Raw genomic sequence first — 25,241 nt, forward strand, 5'->3', positions numbered from 1 at the left:
AATACTAATAAGTCCATCCTAATGTCCTGTACCATGGGGTATTAACAAGACTGAGTGTGTTCAAGCCAAGCGGAATGACTGCATCTCGTGATCCCTTCTTGGTAGTAGGCTAGCCTGCAGACCTTTAAAAGATGCTTCCCCCTAATAATCCCTTTTGCAGCTCGTAGTGTGTAGTGGTAGATGCAGGTTTTTTACTGGCAGCTGTTTTAATGTTTGCCAGGCTTTTTACTTTACTGCACAGGAACAATCAAATGATTCGTTAAGACAACATTTTTTTTTAAATCAAATAATCATGACTCAAGCGACATCACCTCCATGCAAGAAGAGAAAGGATTTTATACCTTATTTTTTGGGTTTGACATTAATTTCTTATGGGACAATTCATCTCGTGTCATTCACTGCAACATCATCAGCAGAAGCAGGCCGGTCTAGCAGGGTGCGAAGGGCTCTTGGTAAGATTGTTTATGGTGTGAATAATAAATGGTGCTTTTTAAAGTATGGCATAATTATGTTAACCACACGCTATAGTAGGCTATATATAACTTTTGCTAGATCTGGAGTCCTTTCTTGGAATAGCCTACCTTTAACACAATATAGCTTTCGCAGTGGTGGAAAGTAACTAAGTACATTTACTCAAGTAGTACTGTACTTTAAGTACAATTTTGAGGTATTTTTTACTTTAGTGGAATTTTTCCAATGTTCTGTACTTTTACTTTTACTTCTACTCCACTGCATCTCAGAGGCAAATATTGTACTTTTACGCCACTACAATTATTTGAAAACTTTAGTTACTATTTAGTTACTTTGTAGATTTGTTATTATTACAAAACAGATTAACCACTTAAGCCCTAAATATATTTCAGGCATTTGAAAATATATATTTTCAAAAGATTTTTATACATTTGAAAACTTGTGAAATGGGACATTCTGCACAATGAGTACTTTTTGGTACTTTAAGAACATTTTGATACCAATACTTTTGTACTTTTACTCTGAAAATGTTTTTATTCCAGACTTTTACTTGTAACAGAGTATTTCTACATTGCATTATTGATACTTTTACTAAGTGTACTTTTTCCACCAATGAGCTTTCTTCTCTGGTCCTGTGTCACTCACTATGTTGAACAGACATACCTTATGAATCTGTATCTGTATATGGGACTGAAATTGGTTGATGTTGTTTTTTTGTTCTGTTTTTCATTTGTTTATTTTAGATCTTTTCTTTTAGCTAAAAGTGAAAACAACTACGTTTTTTCTTCAAGTGTGTCAGTGTTTGGGACTAATCCTTCTTTTCATTCACTATAAAAACCCAAATAATATTGTGGTTGTAAATCAGCAACAGGGTTCTTATTAATTAACTATTTCTCAGATTTGTTCTTAATTTTGTTGCCATGCTGCTGTTATTTCAGAAAATGAGACAGAATGCATCTCACCACAGTCATCTGAGTTCCCTGAGGGCTTCTTCACAGTACAAGAAAGAAAGGATGGAGGACTTGTCATATATTTCATGATCATTTTCTACATGTTCTTAGCTGTCGCAATAGTGTGTGACGATTACTTTCTTCCATCCCTGGAAGTTATCAGTGAGCGTAAGTAACATGCACTACAGTAGCCTCTATGGTACATAGCTTGACTATAAATAATACACTTATTATTTGGCAGAACATTATACCATTATATTCCAAAGCATGTAGCCTAATAATAATATAGTCTTCAAACGTACAAAATGGGCCTTTACTTTCGAGATGCCAATACATACAATAATAAAATGCCATCTTGAATTGAAAGTTTTTACTTCAGTAAGATTACACAATGTATTTCTCAATGTATTTCTACTTATACTTATACGTAACCACTTGAACCCCAGCATTGGTATTGTGGGGAAAGCTTTAGCTGAAAGTAGGAGCTGATCGACAAGCTCACAACGCAACGCATTGCGTCGCATTGTGAGCTTGTCGATCGGCTATTTTCAGCTAAAGCTTTCCCCACAATAACAGACAACTCAAAAGACACTAGTATTGAGCCCTGAGGGTCTTCGGTTACCCATATGGGGTTTAATAAGCAGCATGTAGCTTATTTCTATCAACTCATTTGTGTCTCTCCCAGGCCTGGGTCTGTCTCAGGATGTAGCAGGGGCTACATTCATGGCAGCTGGAAGCTCTGCACCTGAGTTGGTCACAGCCTTTCTGGGTAAGCAGCATCAAATACTATCATCAATCACGATTAGCTCCAATGGCAACAGTGGAATCAACATTTCATTTCATTTATTTGTTTATTTTGGAGGGACATTATATTAACGAACAGAGCCTTCAAATACAGCACAGTATACAGTAGTTAGAATGTGTTGTAAAAATAAAGGACTTAGTCTCCTTCAGTCTCATAGTCATCCTTAGTCCCTGACATATAACAATAAAACAAGGCAACATTGACATTGTCTTTATCCCCTACACCTACACAATTCAATTCAAACTTTACTCCAGACACACAGGGGGTCCATAGAGCACATAAAATACACAGTAAAAGTGTTCTTTTAACTCTCTTTAAAAAGTGATATGTTTTTCATTTTTTTATTTAATTAAATAGCTATATATTCAGATAGTAATCATTGCTGAAATTGGTTAATTCTGTGAAGATCCTTCATGCTGTAGCATTTGTTAGCGTCATCTTCAGTACCTTGTCTTAGACCAGATGTTGTTTTGTTCATCAGGTGTTTTTGTAACAAAGGGAGATATTGGAGTAAGCACCATCGTGGGATCAGCAGTCTACAACCTCTTAGGAATCTGTGCTGCCTGTGGACTTCTGACCTCTGCTGTATGTTCTCAATCTCTCTCACACACACACACACATTTGTATTTATATCCCTATGGGGACCGAAAAAGTCATTAGAAGCCCCTAAACCATACCCATAAATGCCTAATCCTGCAACACCGACCCCAACCTGAATCTTTTACTTAACTTGCACACGTACTGTAACGTAACTTGCACACACTCACTGACGCAAGCGCACGCACCCACACACACAATATTATGAGAAAGATTGCCTAACAATAAAACATGCAAGACAGTGACTATTTTCTAGGTCAAGGTGGAAGGATCATTGTGTACATTTCATTGTGGGAAATGTAAATCATAATAAGGAACTGTGTAATTTCCTCTCAGGCGTGTCACCTCACCTGTTGGCCACTATTCAGGGACTGCCTGGCCTATGGCATTAGTGTTTCCGCTGTTATTGCCATCATTTCTGATAACAAGGTGTACTGGTGAGTGAATAAATCATACTCAAATTGCACAGTGTAATTGCTTCCACAATCCACACACACATTTTGTGTTACAGCATCATAATGTATAATACACTGTGCTGTATACAATAGCTAGAGCAGCACAATTGTGTTTGTTATGATAAAGGTAAAGAAGCTTTTTCATGTTATTGGATGATCACCCTGCCCACAGCAAAATGTAACAGTTTGTTTGTCAGCAAGAAGACTAGGGGAGAAATGGGCATATTTCTCATGAAACTCAAGGATCAGTAGGCTGCTCTGAAAAGATTATTAAGTTTAGACTCAAGCTGGTCAAATGCATGTTTCACAATCAAGACACCTGTAACAAGAGGTTTCACAATCGAGACACCTGTAACAAGAGGTTTCACAATCGAGACACCTGTAACAAGAGGTAGAGAGAATAATACCTGGGCACTTCAGGAGAGACAACCCAAATAAAATATGGAGCACACGACTGGTCTGCACGTATTTATTATTTTGCAGGGTGACTGAAATTTCGAGTACAGGGTTTGCACCACAGGTGCATTAGTTCAATTTATACAGTCTCGCTCTCAAATTATTATCATCATCATTCATTTTGTAGGTATGATGCTGCCTGTCTCCTGCTGGTGTACGGGGTCTACATCGTGGTGCTGTGTTTTGACCTCCGCATCAGTGACTTTGTGCTGAGGAGGTTCAGCCCTTGCTGCACCTGTCTGGGTAAGACATCCGGGGAGAAAATAGAAACCCAACCCCTGATTGGCTGGAATGATGATCCCAGTCTCAGGGTCCACAGACGATCGAGAACAGACAGCGGGATCTTCCAGGATGACTCCGGTTACTCCCAACTCTCCCTTAGCCTGCACGGCCTGAATGAGATTCCTGAAGGTTAGATGGCAACTCACACTGTACCTCATGTCTGCCTTCATGTCTCCATCAACTAGGACATTATGTAGTGTAATGTCTTCGCTAGGAATACTCAGCTTACAAGTTAAGCCTAATTGTCGGTTGAAAGTCAGTTATTCTTGGCAGGCGACATAGTCGTACAAAAGAAGATATTAATTAGGCTCTACCTGTCTGTCTGTCCCACTGCCTCCCCATTTTACAGTACATAAAAGCGTTTTTGCGATGCCCGAGCACGACCTCAAGCGGATTATCTGGGTCCTGTCTCTGCCCGTCATCGCTCTACTCTTCCTCACCATCCCTGATTGCAGAAGGAGATTCTGGAAGTCGTGGTACATGATGGCCTTCTTCATGTCAGCTGTCTGGATCTCAGCGTTCACATATATACTCGTGTGGATGGTCACCATTGTTGGTAAATGTATAATTTTCTGTGATGACATTTTAATGAATTCTCTCTCTAGGTTTGAATTTATTAGACATGAAATCTGTTTTCAACCTTCAGGACATACTTTGTATCTCTGTTTCCCTGCAGGACTATTTGTCTAAAACAATGGTTCTCAAACTTTTACATTTCACGGTCTCCCCTTAACTCTGACAGTATACAAATGGAACCAAATGGACCCTAACAGGTCCATTTGGTTCCATTTGTATACTGTCAGAGTTACATACTTGTAGGGTAGGGTTCCACTGGTCTAAAATATTTCATAACGTGGCCACTTTTATCTCAAATGTATTTCTCCTCAAGTGTGTCAGTCACTCACTAAGTCACGGAACCCCAGCATTACGGCTGCATGTTCGAAACTTCTGAGAAACATATTTGATATTTAGAGTAGAATCACATGTTGGTCTGCTGGGTCATTCCTGGGATGCCTTTGTCCTGAAGAGTTAGGGGTAGTGTAGCTCCAGTGAGCTGTGTACGCTACGCAGGCATCAGTCCAGCAAGCCACAGTAGGATTAGGGCCTGCCACAACCCCAAACAACACAGTCATGTGAGCCAAGGGTTTGTGTATGCTGAACAGTCATGGGTGCTGCAGGAAGAGTTAACCTTCCAGTACCAAGAGAAAATAAACTGTAAACCTGACCATAAGATCAGCCTGGAAGGGCAGCCTCATCATGTGACGGTAGTAGAGCTATTGCAATATAATGGGATTATTATTCCATAGTCGTCAGAAAGGCTCACATGGAGAAAAGTCAAGTCGTATGGAGGACAGGGTAGAACAGGTAGGCTACTATGAATTCCCAGTCCTTGGAAAGCATCAAAGCAATAGTCAGTAATGGTATTTGATTTGTGTTTTAGCATTGTTGCCTGCAGCTCTGATGTGTACTGTTAACATCAGCCAAATGGAACAATGGACACTTCTTGAATAGGCACACAGCATGTACTGAGACTTAAACTGTTGCTTTTAAAAGGGTTTGGCCCTTCCTTGTTGAAATAACATATCTTGAAAAAATTGCAGTCCGGCAGAAACCAGCTAACTCCATTTTGACGCTTTTGCATTATTTTCCATAAATCAGGGCCATTGAACACCCTTTACGTCTGTGTGTTGGTAAAAAAAAAAAAATTGAACCAATGAAAAGCATTAAAAAGCGCTTCTGACAAAACCAGCTAACTCCATTGGATCCTCAAACTTTCTGCTAAACCAGCTAACTGCACCCAAGGGAGGTGGAGTTAGCTGGTTTTGCTGACTCCAGGCTCCACCCCCTTCTGACCTCCAACCTCATTGTGAGCTTAGAGGTCCATTTAGCTGTTCTTATCAATGATGAACAAAAACTCCTAACTCCACTTTTTTTCTTTTTCATTTCCTGAAAAATGAACATCTTTACCCAGCTCTATTTTGTTGTTTTTTACTCTCTTACTTACTGATTTTTTTGTCTATTGTGTACAGGAGAGACCCTTGGCATCCCTGACACAGTGATGGGGCTGACACTGTTGGCTGCTGGGACTAGTATACCTGACACTATAGCAAGTGTTATGGTGGCTAGAGAAGGTAACAGTTTCACTGTTTAACCCATTTTAGATTTTAGTTTTTCAGAAACCTTTGGATTTAGAACAGTGGCTTTCAAAATTAGCAGATATACAAGCTCACAGCGCGTCACTTAAAGCCGGTTTTCCATTGGCATGGCACCACAACACACCACCCACTTGTGCCGCCGTTTCCATTGCAAGGACCTGGGCTTAGTGGTGTCAAAGGGGTCTGAAATGGGTGCCTATTTTGGCACCAGTCCAGAGTAGGTCTGAGCCAGGCCAAATGGGGCCAAACATAATGACTGATCACTCACTGACTTTTTATGTAGACCAGGATTATAGTTGTAATACATTATAATAGATTATATTGTATTATAATCACGTTACGGTCTATTGTAGTGTATTGTAATTATCATAGTTGTAATACAGTATAATAATTTATATTGTATTATAATCACAGTTATAAGGGTCCATTTGGTTGTTACCGATAGCTGGAGAACCCCTGCGCAGGTGATTTGCATTTGCATACAGGACAGTTGACCACTTGTCTACATTACATTGTTAGCTTTGGATAAAAGCGTCTGCTAAATGACTGTAATGTAATGTAATGTAATGTTAGGGCTACTACACACTGCAAGATATTTGGCCCGATTATACTGTCTGGGACCTTTTTTGGCGCTCGACAAATCCCCGATCTGACGCAAGATCGGGCTTTGCTCGCAGAGGCTTTGCTTGCCGTGTGTGAAAGGCACTGCGAGAGGATCGTGCCGCGATAATATGGCTCGGTGATGCCATCCCGAGCGTTTCTAGATATCTAGCATGTTTGATATTTGGCTTTGTCGCCGACTGGCAAAAAATGGTGAAATATCTTGCAATGTGTGATCCCTCGTCGGCCATCAATCGTATAATGTGAAAACCACAACGATATATGACAGCCGCTTTCAAGAAAGAGACTTTTGTAATGTGAAATACATAACGATCTGATGACCACTTTAAAAGTCCTACAGTGTGTAGCTGCCTTAGGCAAGAAGCAATGACCTCCACCTATGTCCTTACATTACAAAGGAGTGTCAATGACCGGCGTTTGCTACGCATACCTGTGTATTTGAGAGGGGCTAGCCTACTGGTACTTTAGTATAATGGAAACGGCGGATATTTTGATGCAGCGTGGTGCAAAAGCTTCAGTTGAGATCCAGCTCTGCAGCGCTACAAGCTTGTACATCTACTATTTTTGGCACAAAACATTTTCAGATGGGGATCCGCGGCCAAATACATACAAGTCTTTGGCACGAAAAAGTATGAGAACTACTGAATTAGAAGGCATTTGTAGAATCGGCCTTGGGCCTTAATGGGTTAATCAGCACCAAATGATAGTAGGAAGTCCTATTTAGACTAATTCATGACAGGCCAAAACTGGGGGGATTTTATTTTGTATATTGTTACTTATGCAGGTTAGATGGGCTGAGCAGCCTTGATATCTGTAATACCCTGCTTCACCTTCTCAGATAAATTCTTATCTGGTAGACAACCAGTAGATGGCAACATCATTCTTTTAACGCAGAGCAGCACAACTGATGCAGTTGCTCCTTAAGTGCCTTGCTCATTAACAGCCATAGAGTACCGAAGTCTGACCCTGTCATAGAGAAATGTTCCTTTCAAAAATTCCACTTAATGTAATGAATTGTTTACATTTTTTATAAAATATAATAATATAGTCTGGGCATGCTGTCAGGGAGGTGGCTATGTATCGTTTATTTTGAGTTATATATGATAGTGTGATATTTGTATTCAGGCTGGTCTATTTGGGTTAATTAGTAACCAATCATATGAGTAAACAGCCTGGACTACTTATTAACATTAAATTAAGTGATAAGGAAAAGAGTCTATGGGATTTCTGAATGGAACATTTTATTTATGACCTAGGGGGTATAGACTTTAGGGACTCTTTTGCCCTATTGATTAATTTCCCCGGTTAAGATTTTCACACTCAATCTCCAAGCCCAACCAGGTAATTTTGGGATAACTTAAACTAATCAAACCATTCTGTAAATTGCACCGCAAATGTACAGTGTAAGATTTTCAGATTTTCAGTATATGTTATCATGCAGTAATTGTAGGTATAATATAAAATGGCTTACACATGCTGTTATCTGTTCTGCAGGGAAAGCTGACATGGCCATGTCCAACATCGTGGGCTCTAATGTGTTTGATATGCTGTGTCTGGGACTGCCCTGGTTCATTATGACTGTATTTGTAGACACTGTTAATCCTGTAGAGGTCAACAGCACTGGGCTGGTTTTCATCTCATCCACACTCCTCCTTTCCATCGCCTTCCTCTTCATAGCAGTCCATGTGAACGGATGGAAGCTAGACTGGAAGCTGGGAATCGTTTCACTCTTCTGCTACATTCTCTTTGCCACTTTGTCCATCCTGTATGAGCTCGGAATTATTGGAAATAACCCCATCAGACTATGCAGTGACTAAAACAGGACCAGAGTGAACCAGCGGACAAATTTCACGTACAGTATGTGCAAATATACTGTGACAAATAAATCCCCAAGGCGTGGGGCCTGAATTATTATTATATAATATACATTATTATTATATTATTATATACAGTACCATACCCAGACAAGTAAAGCAATAATCCATAACACTGACAGTTAGGGGTGCCAGTAGCCGAGTGGTTAAGGCATATACCACGTAGATGCTGATGCCTGACAGTGAGTCCCAGGTTTGATTCCAGAGCCCTGCAGACTTTTGATGCATGTCACTGCCCGACTCTCCCCGCTTCCTGTGTCATTTCACTGTGGACTATCAATAAAGGCAGAAAAGGCCTAAAAAAATATCAAACAACAAAAAAACACAAAAAAAAGTGTTAAAACCAAAAGAATCTCCTATTCAAATAAAAAGAACCACGGTCAGCCACTACCATGTTAGGAATAAATGTGCAGTGGTTATATCTTGACAAGAGAAGTCTTTTAAATTATATATACTATAATTGTACACACACCTGTACCATCTTAAGATGATCAAGTAAAGTATTGCTACAGAAGTTGCATTTGAAGGACTTGCTTCAGGAATAGACCAATAGCACATGGCTGTCTGCTTGATGAGTGAATGACCCAAAACTGACCAAGTGAACTCAGGAAATAATAAAGATGTGCCCAATAAAGTCATGTGATTTGTCTCTCTCTTTCAAGTCACTGAGTGAGAAACACATAAAAGGAGGGGGGAGTATCACCCAAGTAATCCTCATAAGCTTTTTATGAGCAGACTGCCCTTGTTGTACTTAGGAAAGGTGGACACAGAGCCATAAATAGAAAAATCCCAAAGTTTCCCATTGCCTTATATTGCCTGACTGGTCAACATACTGTAGAATGACTCAGGATCCATGTTGTTCAGTCCCCTATCCTGTATCACCATGTTTTCATTATGGTATGCAAATGTGCTGCCAACATCTATAATATAAGGCATTCTGGTGAATACATATTTCAGCATCAAGCGTGAAGCACAATTTGATGTTATACTATATCAATCAACAACATAACATAATAGTTGGATGACTTCATCTTATGATCAATAAAAATTATGCTGGGACGATGACTAACCAAAAGACTTTGATCTGAGAAGACTTTACAAGCAGCCGGTTTAAAAATTAAAAGGTTTATTGATCAAATAAATTGCCCCACAAATTAAAAAGGGTTTACAAAACAAAGATACAAGAACAAAAACTGACATATAAACAAAAGTTTGGAAAAGCGGTGGACAAAAATGGAGATATGGAATAAGTGTTTTTAAAACAAAACAAAACCTCATTGGTGAGGGCTTTGAAAGTGATCGCCCGTTCCTCCGTTACTTCCGAGGGCACCTAGGCGTTGCGGTCTATACGGACGTCCACCTCTCTACCGTTTATCTTCGTTCCATTCATCATCCTACAGGCCTGCTCGGCGCTCTCCGGAGAATCGAACCTCACCGTCCCGCAGCCTTTTGACTTTCCGTTCTCCATCTTAATTTCTGCAAACATCACCTGGCCTGCAGTGCGGATGGACAGAGGGAGGAGAGTAGATGATTCAATTTGCTGAACACAGGTGGTTTAACACATTCAATCCAGGATGTGTTACTTTAGTTTAGTAGTTTAGTACTTTAATTTCTTTGGCTATTCAAAAATAGCAGATCTACAAGTGCCGCGCTATGAGCTTGTATATCTGCTTTTTTTTTATCGTTTGAATATTTTTTTTTTAACACGAACATTAGTAACTCAAATCTTTGCTTCTGTGGGTTCCTGGAACAACATATTTTGCAAATGTTTGCTTTAATATATATATATATATATATATATATATATATATATATATATATATATATATATATATATATATATATATATATATATATATATATATATATATATATATTAAAGCAAACATTCATATATATATATATATATATATATATATATATATATTCAAAGATTTGCACACATTTTCACGATTTTTCAAAAATAGCATTATCTCCAAGCTCATAGCGCGGCACTCGATGGCCGTGCTATGAGCTTGTAGATCTGCTATTTTTGAATAGCCAAAGGAAATCTAAAATGACAAGAGGTGCGTTCCCGGATTGAATGGGTTAAGAGAGCAGCTAAACATACATCTTGCAAGTGTGGTTCTTTTGGTCATCTTGTGATCTGTGCCAATGTCAGCGGTAACTGAGTCAATGTTTGAGTTATGCAAATGCATCAACGTGTACAGATTCATGTTAGATTGAGTAGAAGACGTACCACAGTGGCTGAAATTCTCCTTCAGCTTTTGCCAAGTGAGGTCATAAGACAGCTGTGACAAAAGACAAAAACAAGCCTTAGAACATAGTAAAATATGGCTCCTTTCACCTTTCTATTTGACTAGACAACCTCTTATTAACTCATGTGGCCATTCTTTAAGTTAAGATTCTATTCGAAACCACATGCAGACATTTCTACACTAAAGGTATCCTACAACGTTAGTCCTAGTTCAAACCACATAGATAAATATCTCCACCTACATTTCGCGCAAAGATTTGACAGCCTCCCTTGGATCCAGAGCCTCTGTCAACCATGCCACCACCCCCATAACCTCCAAAGCCACGGTTCATCTCCATTCCCGTCATGCCCATACGGTCAAAACTGGAGCCCATACGGTCCATCGCCATATTTCCCATTCCACCACCTACAACGGATACACACTCACAATAAGAGAGCATCTTCTGTGTTCTGTAGTGCAGCTTATAGAAACACATCACTACTACCCTCATTTTTATTTCAGTATCAACCTGCATCCTTACATGAAATGACACATTTTTACTATTTGAGCTCAACTACGCCATACCAATAATGCTGTGTAAAAAAACATCTGTGAATCTAGTTGTCACATACAGTTAAGTCCAGCATGGCTAGTCACACTGAATCCAATACAATGTAGTTAGTGCTGACTTGGAATCAGCTACTATTGACATAATGTCAAGTCATGAAGTGAGGAATATTTAGAAGATAACCGTTACATTGTGGACTCTGTATTCTAACATTGAATCCAAGCCCACAATGCCTCAGCAGACATTGAGAGAACTGACTCATATCAGCATTATTTTTTTCCTTATCGTCCAAAAATTTCCTGAAAAAGTGGCCATGCCAAGAAATGTAATGATAAAGTGCTGCTGACGTTATCAACACAATGTTAGATAACCAAGTGATGAGCAAAATATTCTTTTTTATATTCAAGCTTTCTGCCAAAAGTCATCTGTAGCTGCTGAATATGGACAAAAACCTCTTTCCTTTCACATAGCAAGCAAAATGTAGAGGAAGAACCATTAGCCTACTCATCCAACGCTAAGGAAGACAGGGTTTAATGGATTAATCTGATTGATCTTAAAGGGAATGAGACATTTTAAATTAGGCTTGGGTTTGCATGTGTTAAATACTGCATGCTGTGAATCACTGCAGTGTGATATCCACAAGACAGGCAGGCAAAGTGGGACAAAGTAAATTAAACAGAAAATGCATGCTAGCAGGATTTTCACTCAAAACTAAGCATCTTGTATTTTAGTTTGTCATGTCACAATATTAGAAATGTTGACATTGAAATATGCGTCCATCTCCAATGAACAACCAGTTCATTGCTGCGATATGAACTGATAACCAGACTGATTGCATCGCTCACAAGTTCACTCTACAAAGCAAGGCAAGTTCACAGAGGGCCCTTGTGTATTTACGGGTGGGAGTGAATTGATGATGTGGCAAAGATTAAAGGGAAAAAAGTAGCTGATGATATGCTTGATGTACCTAATCCAGTTCCCATATGCCCCATGCCAGCATTGACCATGCCTCCTCCAAAACCTCCTCCTCCTAAGGGAGAGAATAGAAGCCAGCACACTTTAGTTGAAAGGTAATACACAGCAACATCACACAACATCACATGATGAACAACTCCCAAACCGTCTCCCAGACCACATCCAAGCTTTAGAAATACCAAAACATGCATAGTTATGCTGTGGTCATGCCTGTGAAGTTCGCTTGAAGTCATGAGTTTCACTGTACTCACCCATTCCACCGAATGAATCCCCAAACCCTCGGTTCATGGGCATATCACCGCGGCCAAAGTCCCTGTCCATTCCACCCATCCCTGACCTGTACATATCTGATCACAGGCAGGAATAACAAATTGTCATGGCTACACACAACTTTACATAAACTCATGCAAAACCTTAAAAGGAGCACTAAGAGACAAAAGTGTGTGTGTGTGTGTGTGTGTGTGTGTGTGTGTGTGTGTGTGTGTGCGCGTCAGGGGTCATCGCCATGCTGGCTTGTGGTGGACATTTTTGTCAAAATTCATTTTTTTGCCATGGACATACAAATGAGCAGACAATAATATTACCAGAAAAACATAAAGAGCTATAGCCTTAAAGGGTCCATTTGGTTCCATGTGTGAACTCTCAGGATTTTTTGTGCACTCTCAGAGTTATGGAGTTGTTGGAAATAAAAAGTTAGAGAACCACTGTCCTAGTGAACTCCTAATGTGCCATAGTGTCATAGTAAACCCAGAGACTGACACTCGGTAATTGGATCTTATGGTCAAAATAAGAACATTATAATGTTATATAAAAAACAAAAAAACTAAACTTTGCCACGGACAAGGCCAAGTCTTGCCACGGACACATCTGTCCGTGTACGGACATATTGATGATCCCTGGTGTGTGCATGTGTGTGTGTGTGTGTGTATGTGTGTGTGCGTTCGTGCGTGCGTATATATATATATATATACACACACACACACACGCATACAGAGAGAGGGAGAAAGAGAGCCCCTTTAAATTAAAGTGAGAGAGAATACAAAAATGTCTTTCATACGTTTTAAATACTGTGGTGTACATGAGATGAAGATTCAAATTATTTTGCAGACTGATGGCCTCTACAGACTGAATGTAGCAACGGCACCCTGCCTGCACTGTGACATTTTCTGCTGCTGCATCCGTCAAAGCACAGCGCAGAGACGCCCACGGCGAGCTCCAAAGTCCAGCATTGATGAACTTTGACCACTATGCGCTATGATGGATAAACATTCAGCCGATAGAAACGAGGCATTCAGGCAGGCACGGAAGGGGAATTTGATCCAGTGGATCATAATAGAAATAAGTCAGACTTTGTGTTTTTAAGCAACATGTATAATTTGTAGGTTTTAGGTCTGAATTATTTTATTTTGAGAAAAAAGAAGAAAAAAAGATTTTGTGCATCTGAATCATGGATGTATTCAAAGATGTAATTCCCTGAATTATTTGACATATGTTTGCGTTCATATCGAGAGCTCGACAGGAAATCCTTCTGTTGGAAACCCTTAAACAGCCTGTTGAGAAATCAGTGGCAAAACATCCCACAGAGGGAATTTCTCATCCGTTAGTCTAGGACATTTTGTCAGTACCATTAAAGTAACCTGCGGCTGCTATCATTTATGTTTGGGGTCTGAGGTTATCAGCACCATAGTAACAGCAGGCCACCACCTATTACAAATGGTAACTCTGTTACATGAGCACTTCATGTTATTTTAATTTTGCAGATATATCTTAATATATATAATGTAGCAAGTATTTAAATTGTTGTTGCAATTGTATGCATTTTTATTCACAAAACGTTCCAATGCATATACAGTGGTCTGACAATGCATATCATTTTATGTTCAATTATTACCTGCTGATCTTTACCCGTTGTTTACTTACTTAAGCCTAACATTAACTTAAGTCAGCTTAACCCAATTCACAATATCAACTTTCCAATTCCCCAGCTGTTTACCTTTGTAAAGGAGTTCAAAGAACATCCTCACTTGAGGAACCAGTCAGACTGAGTGAGGAGGGGGAAGGAGAGGGATCAAATCAAGTCTTGCAGTCGATTTGCAGGTTCTGTGAATTAATAATCATATCGTAGAACAATTGTCCCTTCAGGCAATACGTGTCGGCAAGGAAGTAGCCAAGCGGGTGCAAGCTGTTCGTCTGATGTATGGGAGATACATTAATAACGCCTGTCCCATTGGCTGCAAGCACGCAAGTATATTGCATCCTAGTTGATAATCTAACCATGTAAACCATGCAGTGTCTCTTCCAGACATAATGCCATAATGATGCATACACAAGAGAGAGATGGACAGAGAGAAACAGAGGTAGAGACCAAAAGAGAGATGGAGAGATAGAAATAGAGTAAAAAAACAAGAATGACAGTGTTCATTTATGTTTTAGTCTGTTATTATTGATGTAACTGTAATGTGAATGTATGCCATTTAATGTTAGTTGTAATGTTAGTTTTCTTCTTAATATGTTTTTGTGTGGACACCAGTAAGACCATCAGAATTAGCTGATTGCAATAGCTAATGAGGATCCTTTTCAAATGAACAAATAAACATTTAAATCCTTTAAATGCTTGCCGGAGGGTGAAGGGTAGCGTGTCTGTGTCTACTTTAAGTTAGCGACGGTAATTCTGTTCCGTGACTGGAGCTCTTACGCCTGTTCAGTATGGGAAGGCATTGACACAGACTCCCCATTAACTTCAGCCAATGAGGAGAAAGTCAAGAAAAAAGTGGGCATGTTTCCTTACCTCCCATCCGGCCCATGTCTCTGCCAAAACCACCCATGTTGCCCATGTTATCCATTCCACCAAAGCCTCCACCTGCAGAACACATCCGTTAACAACAGTTATCTAGCCTTTCCTCCAAAAACAAAAAGAGATGACCAGCAAATCAGTGCAAAAAGTTGTTGATACCCACCTCCAGCTCTGTTCATTCCTCCATAACCTGGACCGGCATCCATGCCTAATCAAAAATCCAGCAAGTCAATATAAATATATATAGGGATTATCTTCATATAATTGGTCCTCACTAATGCTCATGATATAATTTGACCATTTATTTCTACTCGTGTTTCAGAGGAGGGCTGTGGTCAGAAACTCCAGTGACATCATCGATGGGGAATCTAACCTAATGCAGGCTTTCTATTCCTGGAAAGTTGGAAAGCATGCTGTAATGGAAGCCTTTGTTCTTGCGTTAATAAAAAGAAAAAATTGAAGGCTCCTATGAGACACAGACCAAGTAGAAAAAAATTGCACCATTTTATCATGAGCATTAGTGAGGAACAATTATATGAAGATAGGTTCAAAATGGGTGAAGTCATCCAGTAATTCAGTTTGTACTGTAGGAATTTTACTTGTTGTCTGATCATTCACGTTATCAGCATAACCCACATTCAAGGTGCAGCAGGGTCATTCGACACGCCAGGTAAGAATGACACAGCCAAGACCAGAAGATTCAATAGTTTACACATTAACTAAGCATTATGTGTTTTCTGGGGTATTTGAACCAATTGACACCAGGAATGCTTTTTCTTATGAATTATATGGTGTTATGTAGGCTTAGACTGGCCAGGGATTTCTCATGAGTCACTGAGCTCCACTCCCCTCCTCTCTATCTGTTTGCATTCATGTCCCATAAATGCTGCTGTTGTAGCTAACGTGTTACTAACGTGACTTCTTCATCTGAGTTTGTGTGCTTTCTCAAGGGTGGATCGAGGGTTTCTATGGACTATGGCTGCGGACTGTTATCGTCTCTGCCAGGCGTACGGCATGGCGAGACTATGTTTTGCACCCTGTCCTTCCGTTCGTCCGTGTGTCTGTCTGTGACCAGCTTATCTCTGGCACTGTTGGCCCGATCGCAGCGAAACTGTGCGCACACTCCCTGAATGCCAGGGCAGAACCTCTGCTCCGAATTGTTCAGATCTGCCTGTTATAGATTTTTTTTTATATTACTCCTACAGATTTTGTCCAAACATCACGCAAATCCGTACACAGTATCTCTATAGTCATTAAACCAAACAAGTCTTTCAGATCTTTCATATTCCATCCCGATTGGCTAAGATTGGCCTCCAAAGTTTGCAGGAGTGGTCCGTTTAGAACAAAATGCCCGAAATCATGAACACAGCGTGCGATTGCTGTGAAACTTTGCACGCATATTGCAACTATGCCAAGGAAGAAATTCAAATCGGCCTTACGGTGGCACTATAACAGGCCAATTCGCGCTTTACCTATAACTCGGCCGATCGACGTGAAACTTTGCACGCTCACTCCCTAGAGGCCAAGGAAAAACCTCTGCCCTGCATTACCCAAGTAAGTGCCCATTCACCTTTCAGAACGCAACAAACATGAGACATAGAACAACTGCAGAGCAGTGTTTTTTTATGGTGTGGTATGTGGGAAGATTCTCTGACTGACCTCCAGGCCCCATGGCACCTCCTCCTCCTCCAGACAGTCGGTTAGGATTGATAGGCTGCCCACCTGGACCCAGGCCCATACCGATGCCACCGAGACCCCCTACACACAGACAAGAAAACTTGTGTATAGTAGGAGGGCAACTAATGATTATTACATAATGAATTCATATCTCAGTTATTTTTCCAATTAATCTTGCTCAAGTTATTTGAACCAAAACAGGCACCTTCATTTTATGATATGGAAAAGGGTTGCAAATAGCATATTATTATTTTTTTACAGTATACATCAGGGGTCTGAAACTGGCGGCCCGCAGGCCAGAAGCGGCGCCCCAGAAATAATATCTGGCCCGCCAGATTATTTTAAGAATATGATTTTATTAAATTTGTATTTTTTTATTCTACATTTCATTTTACAATATAAGACTTGCAGTCACATTATGCGGCATCATTATAGCTATAATGTCCAAATATAGAATTTATCCCCACCTGAAGAATGCTTATTATACTTTAATCCACGCTGAGAGTGATTGCTGTTTAAGCCGCGGAACGGCCCCACTGTCACACAGCTGAGCTGACTCCTGCTGCCGTGTGCACAAACTGCACTGTCAGTGCTTCAATTACGCTTTTCTGCCTCCGTCTTTGGTGGAAAGACCACTTTGAAGGTGCCATGATTCGTTTTGTGGTGCCGTATATAATTATATCAGGCAGCCAACACTTTACTTTATTGCACAACACAACAGCTTTTCACTGATGGAACCAGGCAGGATGAAAGCAGGAATGGACAGCAAACTTGTCCATTCCTCTCTAAATACCCTGTTCATCTTTATGCTTTTGGATAGTGGCATTTTGCCGATTTAAATGTTTAGCAAACTCAAGCAGGCTGCACGTATAGCAGAGCACACAGACCCCAGCTGCAGTCAATCAGTCCAGTAATGACAAACCAGTTTATGCTCCGTCGTACAACAGTGTTGGGTCCCGAGTTTAGCCAACCTATAAGCTCACATCGCGTCGATCAGCAACGTGTTGTGAGCTTGTAGATCTGTAACACAGAAGCCGTTGTATGATTATACAACGGCTATGAAATTATACTTAATAATGAGATGTGTTTCATGTCTGTGAGGTGGGTTAATAACTATGAGAATTAAAGTAGCCGATGTCAATTATTATTATTCGAATGAGTTCAGCTCCTCCTGGTCAGTCCATGAATTTATTATTCCCAATAATGTTAAGGGGGAAAACAGCGTGTTTGCAGTTTATTATGCCACCACAGCTCCTTTATTTTTTCATCCATTAGCTTCATCACAAATGTATGTTTTATAACGCAGTCTATCGTGGAGTTTCAGTAACATTTTGTAACAATCAATTTATTCAATTATACTTCGATTTTATGTTCTGGCCCACCATCTAATGCCTTTTGAAAAAATTGAATTCAATTAATTACCCTCTACCTAGTCTGTTTTGAGGTAGTCAACATTGGATGTTGCACAACAACATAAAAATTTTCCTGACCATTTAGGGGGAAAAAAAGTCCTTGCTTTTATCCACTGTCACTGTGTCTAACTGCCTGTTGTCAATATGATATCAGCAAGTCCAACTCGCCATACTATACTATACATCCGTTATCCTGTGACTTTAACATAGCTAACTCTCACATGTATCATTGTGCAGTAATAACATCGTTCCATTTAAAAGGAAAAAAGGTCTGACAAACACGTGACTGCGTGTGTCAGGCAGCTTTTGTCAGATTTAAGAAGGGGGTCTCCGAGTATAAAAGGTTGAGAACCACTGTACTATGCCTTGCTCATTATAATACGTTTATAAAAACAGTTTGAACACAATTTACTTACTTGGTAACTGAGGTGCTTTTTCTATGTTACGGAAATCATCAGGCACAAGAGATTTCTCATCCTAAAAAAAAAGCATATAAATGTTTAAATGCAATTTCTCCTTGTTTTGTACCACTGCTATAGAATGATAAATGAAAAAATATGTCTTGTCATACCATTTTAACATGCATTTGTCTGTCAAACAGCATCTGACCGTTGAACATGGCTGAACGGAAAGTCAAGGAGAAAGCAGCTGCAAATGTTTACATCTGTGTGTCAATGCATGCATTTCAATTGTGCTATTTGAGCTGTAGGATACATATGGCCTGTACAGCCTCCAGTGGCTGCTCGAAGGTAACCGTTCCCATCCCTCTGCTCTTGCCGTCCTTGTCCTCCTTCACGTCAGCACGCTTCACCACACCAGCCATGCCAAACACCTCTTTCAACTTCTTCCAACCCACCTTGAAATCCAGCTGAAATTCAAGGAACCATCATTATAAACATTGGGCATAATGTTATGGTTACCTTGTTTCAGAGACAAATGTTACCTTTACATGCATACATACTCTATTCATTCCTAGCCTGATTAAGGCAACACTCACGTGCATGATTATCAGTGGTCATAGTCAGTGTAACTCAATGTAATAGTTTTCAGCTTCATCAACACATTTTGTTGTTTACATGCACCTGAAGTGTACATGTGTCCAAAAGGTAACTAAACTGCTTTCTGAGCAAAGCCCTTTTCAAAAGGATTATGGAAAGTAAATATCCTTCAGAAGTGGGCTAATCACTAAGCAACCTCTGACAATTTAGACCCGAGGCCGATTCTGAAAATGCGTTCTAAAATATTGTAAACCAAGTTGTCTGAAAAACGTGTTAATTCAAAGAATGTACAAAAATGTTAGGAAAGGAAGGGAAGTTCGCACACTGTAGCTAATGCCTGTAAGATGGCCAAGGTCAGACCTGATGAAGACCCACAGCGGTCGAAACGTTGTTTGAGAACTCTAAATGTTTTTTCTACTGGGAGCTACAGTGTTCAAACTTCCCTTCCTTTCCTCCAATGTACGTATTGTTGTTCAGCACCTGAATCTAAATGGGTTAATGGCTCCCAGGGCCCAGACAGTAAGCCTAGATTATAGATGGACAATCAGGTTATCTTCCATACCAAGGCACAGCTTTAATTGAACCATCACCTCAAGCTCATTATTTATTTTAGAGTAACTGGAGTAAAAGTAAAAGTAACATATTGTGTGCTCACATTGGCCACAAACACTGTAGTGCCCAGACGGCCAGCCTGCAGTGAGTTGATGACCTCTGGTGGGATGTTGGGGTTGTTGGCAATGGCGTGAGGTACATTCATTCCTCCAGGCATACCGTCCTGCCCTCGGCCTCCCTGGGGAACACCCCCCATACGCTGCAGCACGCGGCGTGCATGTTCCCCATCAGGGTCCTGGTGTGAGAAACGCATTGCAACTCAGCTCAAATGAAAGATGCTCTTGGCAGCTGCTTGAATGTCAAAAAAAAGGTGCGTTCACTTGTCCCTACCTCTTTGATGTTGAGCGGCCTTCCACTCAGGTCATGCTTGTTCATGGTTTCTATGGCCTTCTTAACAAATTCTGCATCTTTAAACTCCACAACACTGGTGAGAGAGGGACAGCATAAATATAAAGAGTAGGGCATGTAGGCTTATGATGTTAAATCTAGATATTAACAGTATGTGAAACGGTTTCTTACCCACAACCCTAACAAGCAGCATCGTTGAGTTCAGGAATCAACATATATCCGGAGTAGAAGGAATAAATAAAAACGTTAGGCTCAAATAAAACATATGAACAAGTCTAGAGCTTTATCAACTTGTCTAGACACGTATCAACATGCTTCTAGTGTTTTGTGAATCTATACAATGTTGTTACTCTTGTTTGGGTGCCAGCTTGTGCTAGCAGGCTTTTGTTTGTGACCATGTATTTTGAAAAGATCATCAAAAGCCAGATGAGTACAAGTTATTGACAGTATCTATAGCATCAGAGTGTTGACATATCACAGCACTGGTCTACAAAAATAGATGATCAGTAGGGTTAGAACAAGTTTTAAGTGCACATATCAAACAAACACAATAATGCAACCTCATTGAACATAGCCTACTTGGTTTGAACAGATGTACAATGCAACAAAATATCAATTCAATAAAACAGATGTGAACTAAATTTTATGCATTTAGCTATTAGCTTGAGAAAGGACCAGTTTTGCCGTGACATTACATCAAAACAGTGTGCAGTAACTTCTGTGTGGTTTTCATAAACAGCTGTAGAGCAAAGAAAGTAGTTTTTCTGGGAAGTTAAAGTTAAAATAAGTCAAAAGAAAAATAACCGTTTTGTTCCTTTGAAAAGAGAATTGTGCCATATAAAATGACAGAATTGTAAATATCAGAATTTGAGACAGCGTCATGGTCAATCAATATGACAAATCACCTCAAGCCACATTTCCCTTTGGAACATGGCCAAAACGGACAAACTGAGACACCAATTGAAGTGACAACAGCAAAACAACGTTGCACTTTCAGATAAGTTCGAGTTAGGCTATTTTTTTCCAGAATCAACAGGACAAGTCCCTTTCAAGTAGAATATCAATCTAAAGCCAACTATCAGGCTCTAAACACAACCCATCTCCAATTCGGTAACATAGACAGACCCAAAGGATCGGTACCTAAAATAACACTGGTTGATTAAGGAGACTGCGGAGGGCATTTAAAACCTCGTGCAGCAAGTTGACCACATCACTTACCCTTGACTTTCCTTCTGCATCCTTAAAGAGCTCCACGTATGTAACCTCACCAACTACATGAGACATACAAAGGAAAAATACCAAGAGAACAAAGGAATTTAAGTCACCAGTCTTCACCGCACCGTTGGCCTTGGCAACGCTGCTACAGGCGAAGATGTCCCATTAATGATCAACAGTCAGCCCAGACCAACATCCCACCAGACAACACCATGCCTTTCTGGGCAGTGACTGAGAGCCCCCACAGGCCAAGGCCAAAGAAAAACACAGCTACAGTTAACCTGGGAAATTCAAAAGGCTTCAACATTGATCAGTGGGTCAATAAAGTTCCTGTTGTTGGAATTTCCCCGGTGTCCTCTCACCTTTCAAAAGTCTCTTCAAGACCCAGTGGTTCAAAAGTCATTGCATTAACAACAGGTTCATTCATACAAACATGGTTCACCTTACAACAGATGCAACAAAATCATACAACGACAGTCAATGCTACTACGGCTGGTCTGAGGTTACATGTAGGAGCTTACAATACCATAAAAAACAAGGAACAAAATAACTAAGAGTTTCTTCCTTTCTCAAAGACATATCAGACCAATCTAAACTGGGGTCCACCCAATGAGTATGAATAAATCCAATAAGCTAATGTCACACTATTACTACGTCCGTGTTTTCTTCACTAAGTGCATCCAAAAGAAGGTAGAACATCTAGTGACTACTGTAGGCGGGTTGTTCCATCTTGTAACAAAGAGGAGAGGTCAAGACCTCCTGATCAGCTGAAGAGACAGAATGGGAAAACATTTTCATCCCGAACACAGCAGGAATTACCTTTCTCACGCATTAGGTCTTTAATTGCCTGCCACTTCATATCATAGGGGATATTGCTAATGAACACCCGGTTCCCATGAGCAGCCTTCTTGTCTGCAGCAGCAGCACCGTGTTTGTCTTTGTAAGGATGGTAGCGGTTCCCTCTTCGGCTCCCAGAGGTCTTCTCCTTCTCTTTGGATTCTGTCTTCTCTGCGGGGGGCACAGTCTCCTCAGCTTCTCTACAAAATGTGTAAAACAAACGTCAAAGCAATTCTTAGGATTTCCAATATTATAATTGGCATTCCATCTATCATTCACACTTCATACAGCCTTAAGTTGCCCGTTATCTTCTTTTAAACATCAGCTGAAAACATATTTTTAAGTCAGGCATTAATTTGATTTGATGTCATTTTACACTTAAATCTGTTTTACTTTGTTTGTTTGCCATTGTTATGCCACTGTATAAGCACTTTGTTACACTGTAAATCAAAGTGCTATATAAATACAAGTATTATTATTACCAGTAATGCTATCTGAGCTGCAAAAGACAATCAATGGTTGATTGGAGTGTGCAATCAGAACATTTTAATTGTATGGGACGCAGGGACGGTACCATGTACAGAGGTAAACATAAATGTTACCATTTGATGTATTGTACCAGAGTTCATAGCATTGTTTCTGTTGTCCACTATTGAATTCTATTCCACTCCATTCATTGGCTACTTTGTAACATTGTTACTAATTGTAACACTTACTCACAGCTTATTTTGTAACGGACGTGGGTGTTTCTACAGACTGGCAACAAACAATCAAACAAACAACATAAGCACTGTCTGTCTGTATAGTCTGTACTCCAGCAACGCTTGAGCCTGATGCTAGTAAATTGATGCCTTGTCAATACACTGCACTGCGATTCAACCAAGTAGCAGGTATTAGCATTTAGCTTAGTTTACGAAAAGCAGGTTTTTATATTGAGACTCTAACCGGTTATTGTATTGACACCATGGTAAGCAAACACTAAAAGCATCACAGCTTTGGGGCCTTATTGCTAACGTTCAGCACTTCAGCTAACTACCCAGGTCTCCATCTTAGCTAAGGTTGGCTAGCTGTTAGGTACCGCATCGGCACTGGTCTGGCAGGGCAAAACAATACGGGTTTCACTTACGTTTTCTCTCCATTGGTGGTGTCCTGGGGGTCCTGGGGAGGCTCGGGCTCCTCGTCTTCAATCTGAGCGGGTTCGGTAGTTTCCTCTTGACTTGGCTCATCATCAAGGGTTACAAGATCTTCTTCCATGTTCAGGTTTGTTAGGCTCACAGCAAACAACACAACACAATGCTCCTGTCCTGTCCCTGCGCAGTTGAATCTCAGGAGTCAATGAATTGGACAGCTACCACCGTTGCCAGATTATGTGAGAGAAATAAGCAACCTGGTCTATGAAAACAAGCCCAAAAGAAGCAGGCCACAGGAACACATGATTTGAACCATCAGCTATTTGAAAATAGCAGATCTACAGGAGATGCGACGCCTTGTGAGCTTGTAGATCTGCTATTTTCAAAGACAAATATTATAAAAATAATGTTTTTGAAACATTTAAAAAACACAAATGGGGTCCCTGGCACAAAATATTTTCAGATCCAAGGCCAAGTTAAAGGGTCTACACCATGAAAATCACTTTTTTCTTGTTTTTTTGTATTTTTTGGGGTCCCCAGTGTCTCATTCCTTCTCATTTCATGGATTTCCAGAATGGGCGTGTCTGAACAGGCGATCTCAGAATGGAAATGTTTATGATGTCACAAACATTATTGATGGCAAACCCAATGTTAAATGAAAAGTGCCCGAATCGCTCCGAAACTTTTTCTACCCCCCCTAAGTGGGGGTCTACGAACAAATACTTCGGGCTCGGATTTTGGCTCCGCCCCCCGGAAGTGGGTGAAACAGGCACCTCAAACACTTGGTGGAATTGTTCAAAAATGTTCAAAGTGTTTTTTTTTCGATTTTGTATTTTTCTTAGATGCTTCTTTTTATGCAGAATTTTTCCATTTTTTAATATTTTTTTTAAATATTTTTTTGTATTAACAGACAGAATTGCTCAGTAGCCCCCCCCTGCCCAAGAGGACGTTTTGGTATTGCAGCTGAAAGCGCTGTATAAGCCAGAGACAATTGACTTGGGATGAGTATATCTGAGTGATGATTTAGGCTCAAACCTTTTGAAAAAGGTTTGAGGGACATACACCATATGATATTAAATATCAAATATTTTTTTTAAATTCATGGTGTAGCTCCTTTAAGTAGGCTACATGAAAAAAGTTTGAGAACCACTGGTTTATTAAACAACATTTAGGAAACAAGGCCAAATAAGCAACTACACTTCAGAAACAAGCCTAAAGAACTCACAACTACCAGTATTTACATGCAACTTTACAGAAAAACAAGCCCAAAGTCGCTTATAATAAGCAGACTTGGCAACACTGATTGGACAGGTACCGCGAGATTTGGAAAGTGTTGCTAGGCAGCCCACAGACACTGGAAGGAGGAGGCTTTCGGTGTCGGCACACCGGTCCTCACACACCAGAGCGCTCGCTCAGCTATAAGTTTTCAAACAATAAATTGAATATGGCAAGTATAACATTGACAAAAGAAGTAACATAACACAAGTCTGTAACATTATTTACATCAGTATATCAAACTTAATGGGATCCTTGATACAGGCTCTGACATTTTAACCAGGATAATAGCTTTAGACCTGTTGAATGCTGGCAATCAAAGACCAAAGTGCAGGTAGAACAGTGGTTCTCAACCTGTGGGTCGGGACTCCCAGGGGGGTCCCCACATGGCACATGATTTTGGGGGTTCCCCAGATAACAGTAAAGTGACAATTTAAGAACTTAAAGGGATATTTCACTTTCAAAAAAACTTTGTGTCATTTTATCGTCTACTCAG

At 40.1% G+C, this 25,241-nt stretch overlaps 2 protein-coding genes across 2 annotated transcripts; one reads left to right on the forward strand and one right to left on the reverse strand.

The window, feature by feature from the left end:
• Positions 1-292: 292 nt before the first annotated feature.
• Positions 293-8,624, forward strand: slc24a5 (solute carrier family 24 member 5; the record flags this gene model as incomplete). Its single annotated transcript, XM_080431875.1, has 9 exons — positions 293-452; positions 1,410-1,589; positions 2,107-2,190; positions 2,708-2,811; positions 3,160-3,260; positions 3,862-4,145; positions 4,366-4,572; positions 6,047-6,148; positions 8,288-8,624. The coding sequence occupies 9 exons, from the start codon at positions 293-295 to the stop codon at positions 8,608-8,610; spliced, it is 1,545 nt and encodes a 514-aa protein (XP_080288001.1). The 3' UTR covers positions 8,611-8,624.
• Positions 8,625-9,776: 1,152 nt separating this feature from the next.
• myef2 (myelin expression factor 2) lies at positions 9,777-23,655 on the reverse strand. Its single transcript, XM_080431458.1, has 17 exons — positions 23,467-23,655; positions 22,323-22,540; positions 21,507-21,559; positions 20,460-20,467; positions 20,271-20,364; positions 19,984-20,175; positions 19,045-19,198; positions 18,902-18,951; positions 18,747-18,807; positions 16,901-16,999; positions 15,405-15,449; positions 15,236-15,307; positions 12,699-12,794; positions 12,440-12,502; positions 11,167-11,330; positions 10,907-10,958; positions 9,777-10,161 (listed from the first exon to the last, which is right to left on the reverse strand). Exons 1-17 carry the CDS (start codon positions 23,592-23,594, stop codon positions 9,998-10,000), a joined length of 1,713 nt encoding a protein of 570 aa, XP_080287584.1. The 5' UTR covers positions 23,595-23,655; the 3' UTR covers positions 9,777-9,997.
• Positions 23,656-25,241: the final 1,586 nt, after the last annotated feature.

This window comes from Gymnoscopelus braueri (assembly GCF_963280865.1).
Source record: "Gymnoscopelus braueri genome assembly, chromosome: 1".
Classification (NCBI taxonomy): Eukaryota; Metazoa; Chordata; class Actinopteri; order Myctophiformes; family Myctophidae; genus Gymnoscopelus; species Gymnoscopelus braueri.

Excerpts from the sequence above, each read along its gene's own strand:
- myef2 (XM_080431458.1), bottom strand. The coding sequence starts at position 23,594 with ATGGAAGAAGATCTTGTAACCCTTGATGATGAGCCAAGTCAAGAGGAA. Across the intron at positions 17,000-18,746 it reads AAAAGCACCTCAGTTACCAA|GGGGTCTCGGTGGCATCGGT; the intron begins GTAAGTAAATTG and ends GTCTGTGTGTAG. Across the intron at positions 15,450-16,900 it reads AGGTGCCATGGGGCCTGGAG|GCATGGATGCCGGTCCAGGT; the intron begins GTCAGTCAGAGA and ends ATTTTTGATTAG.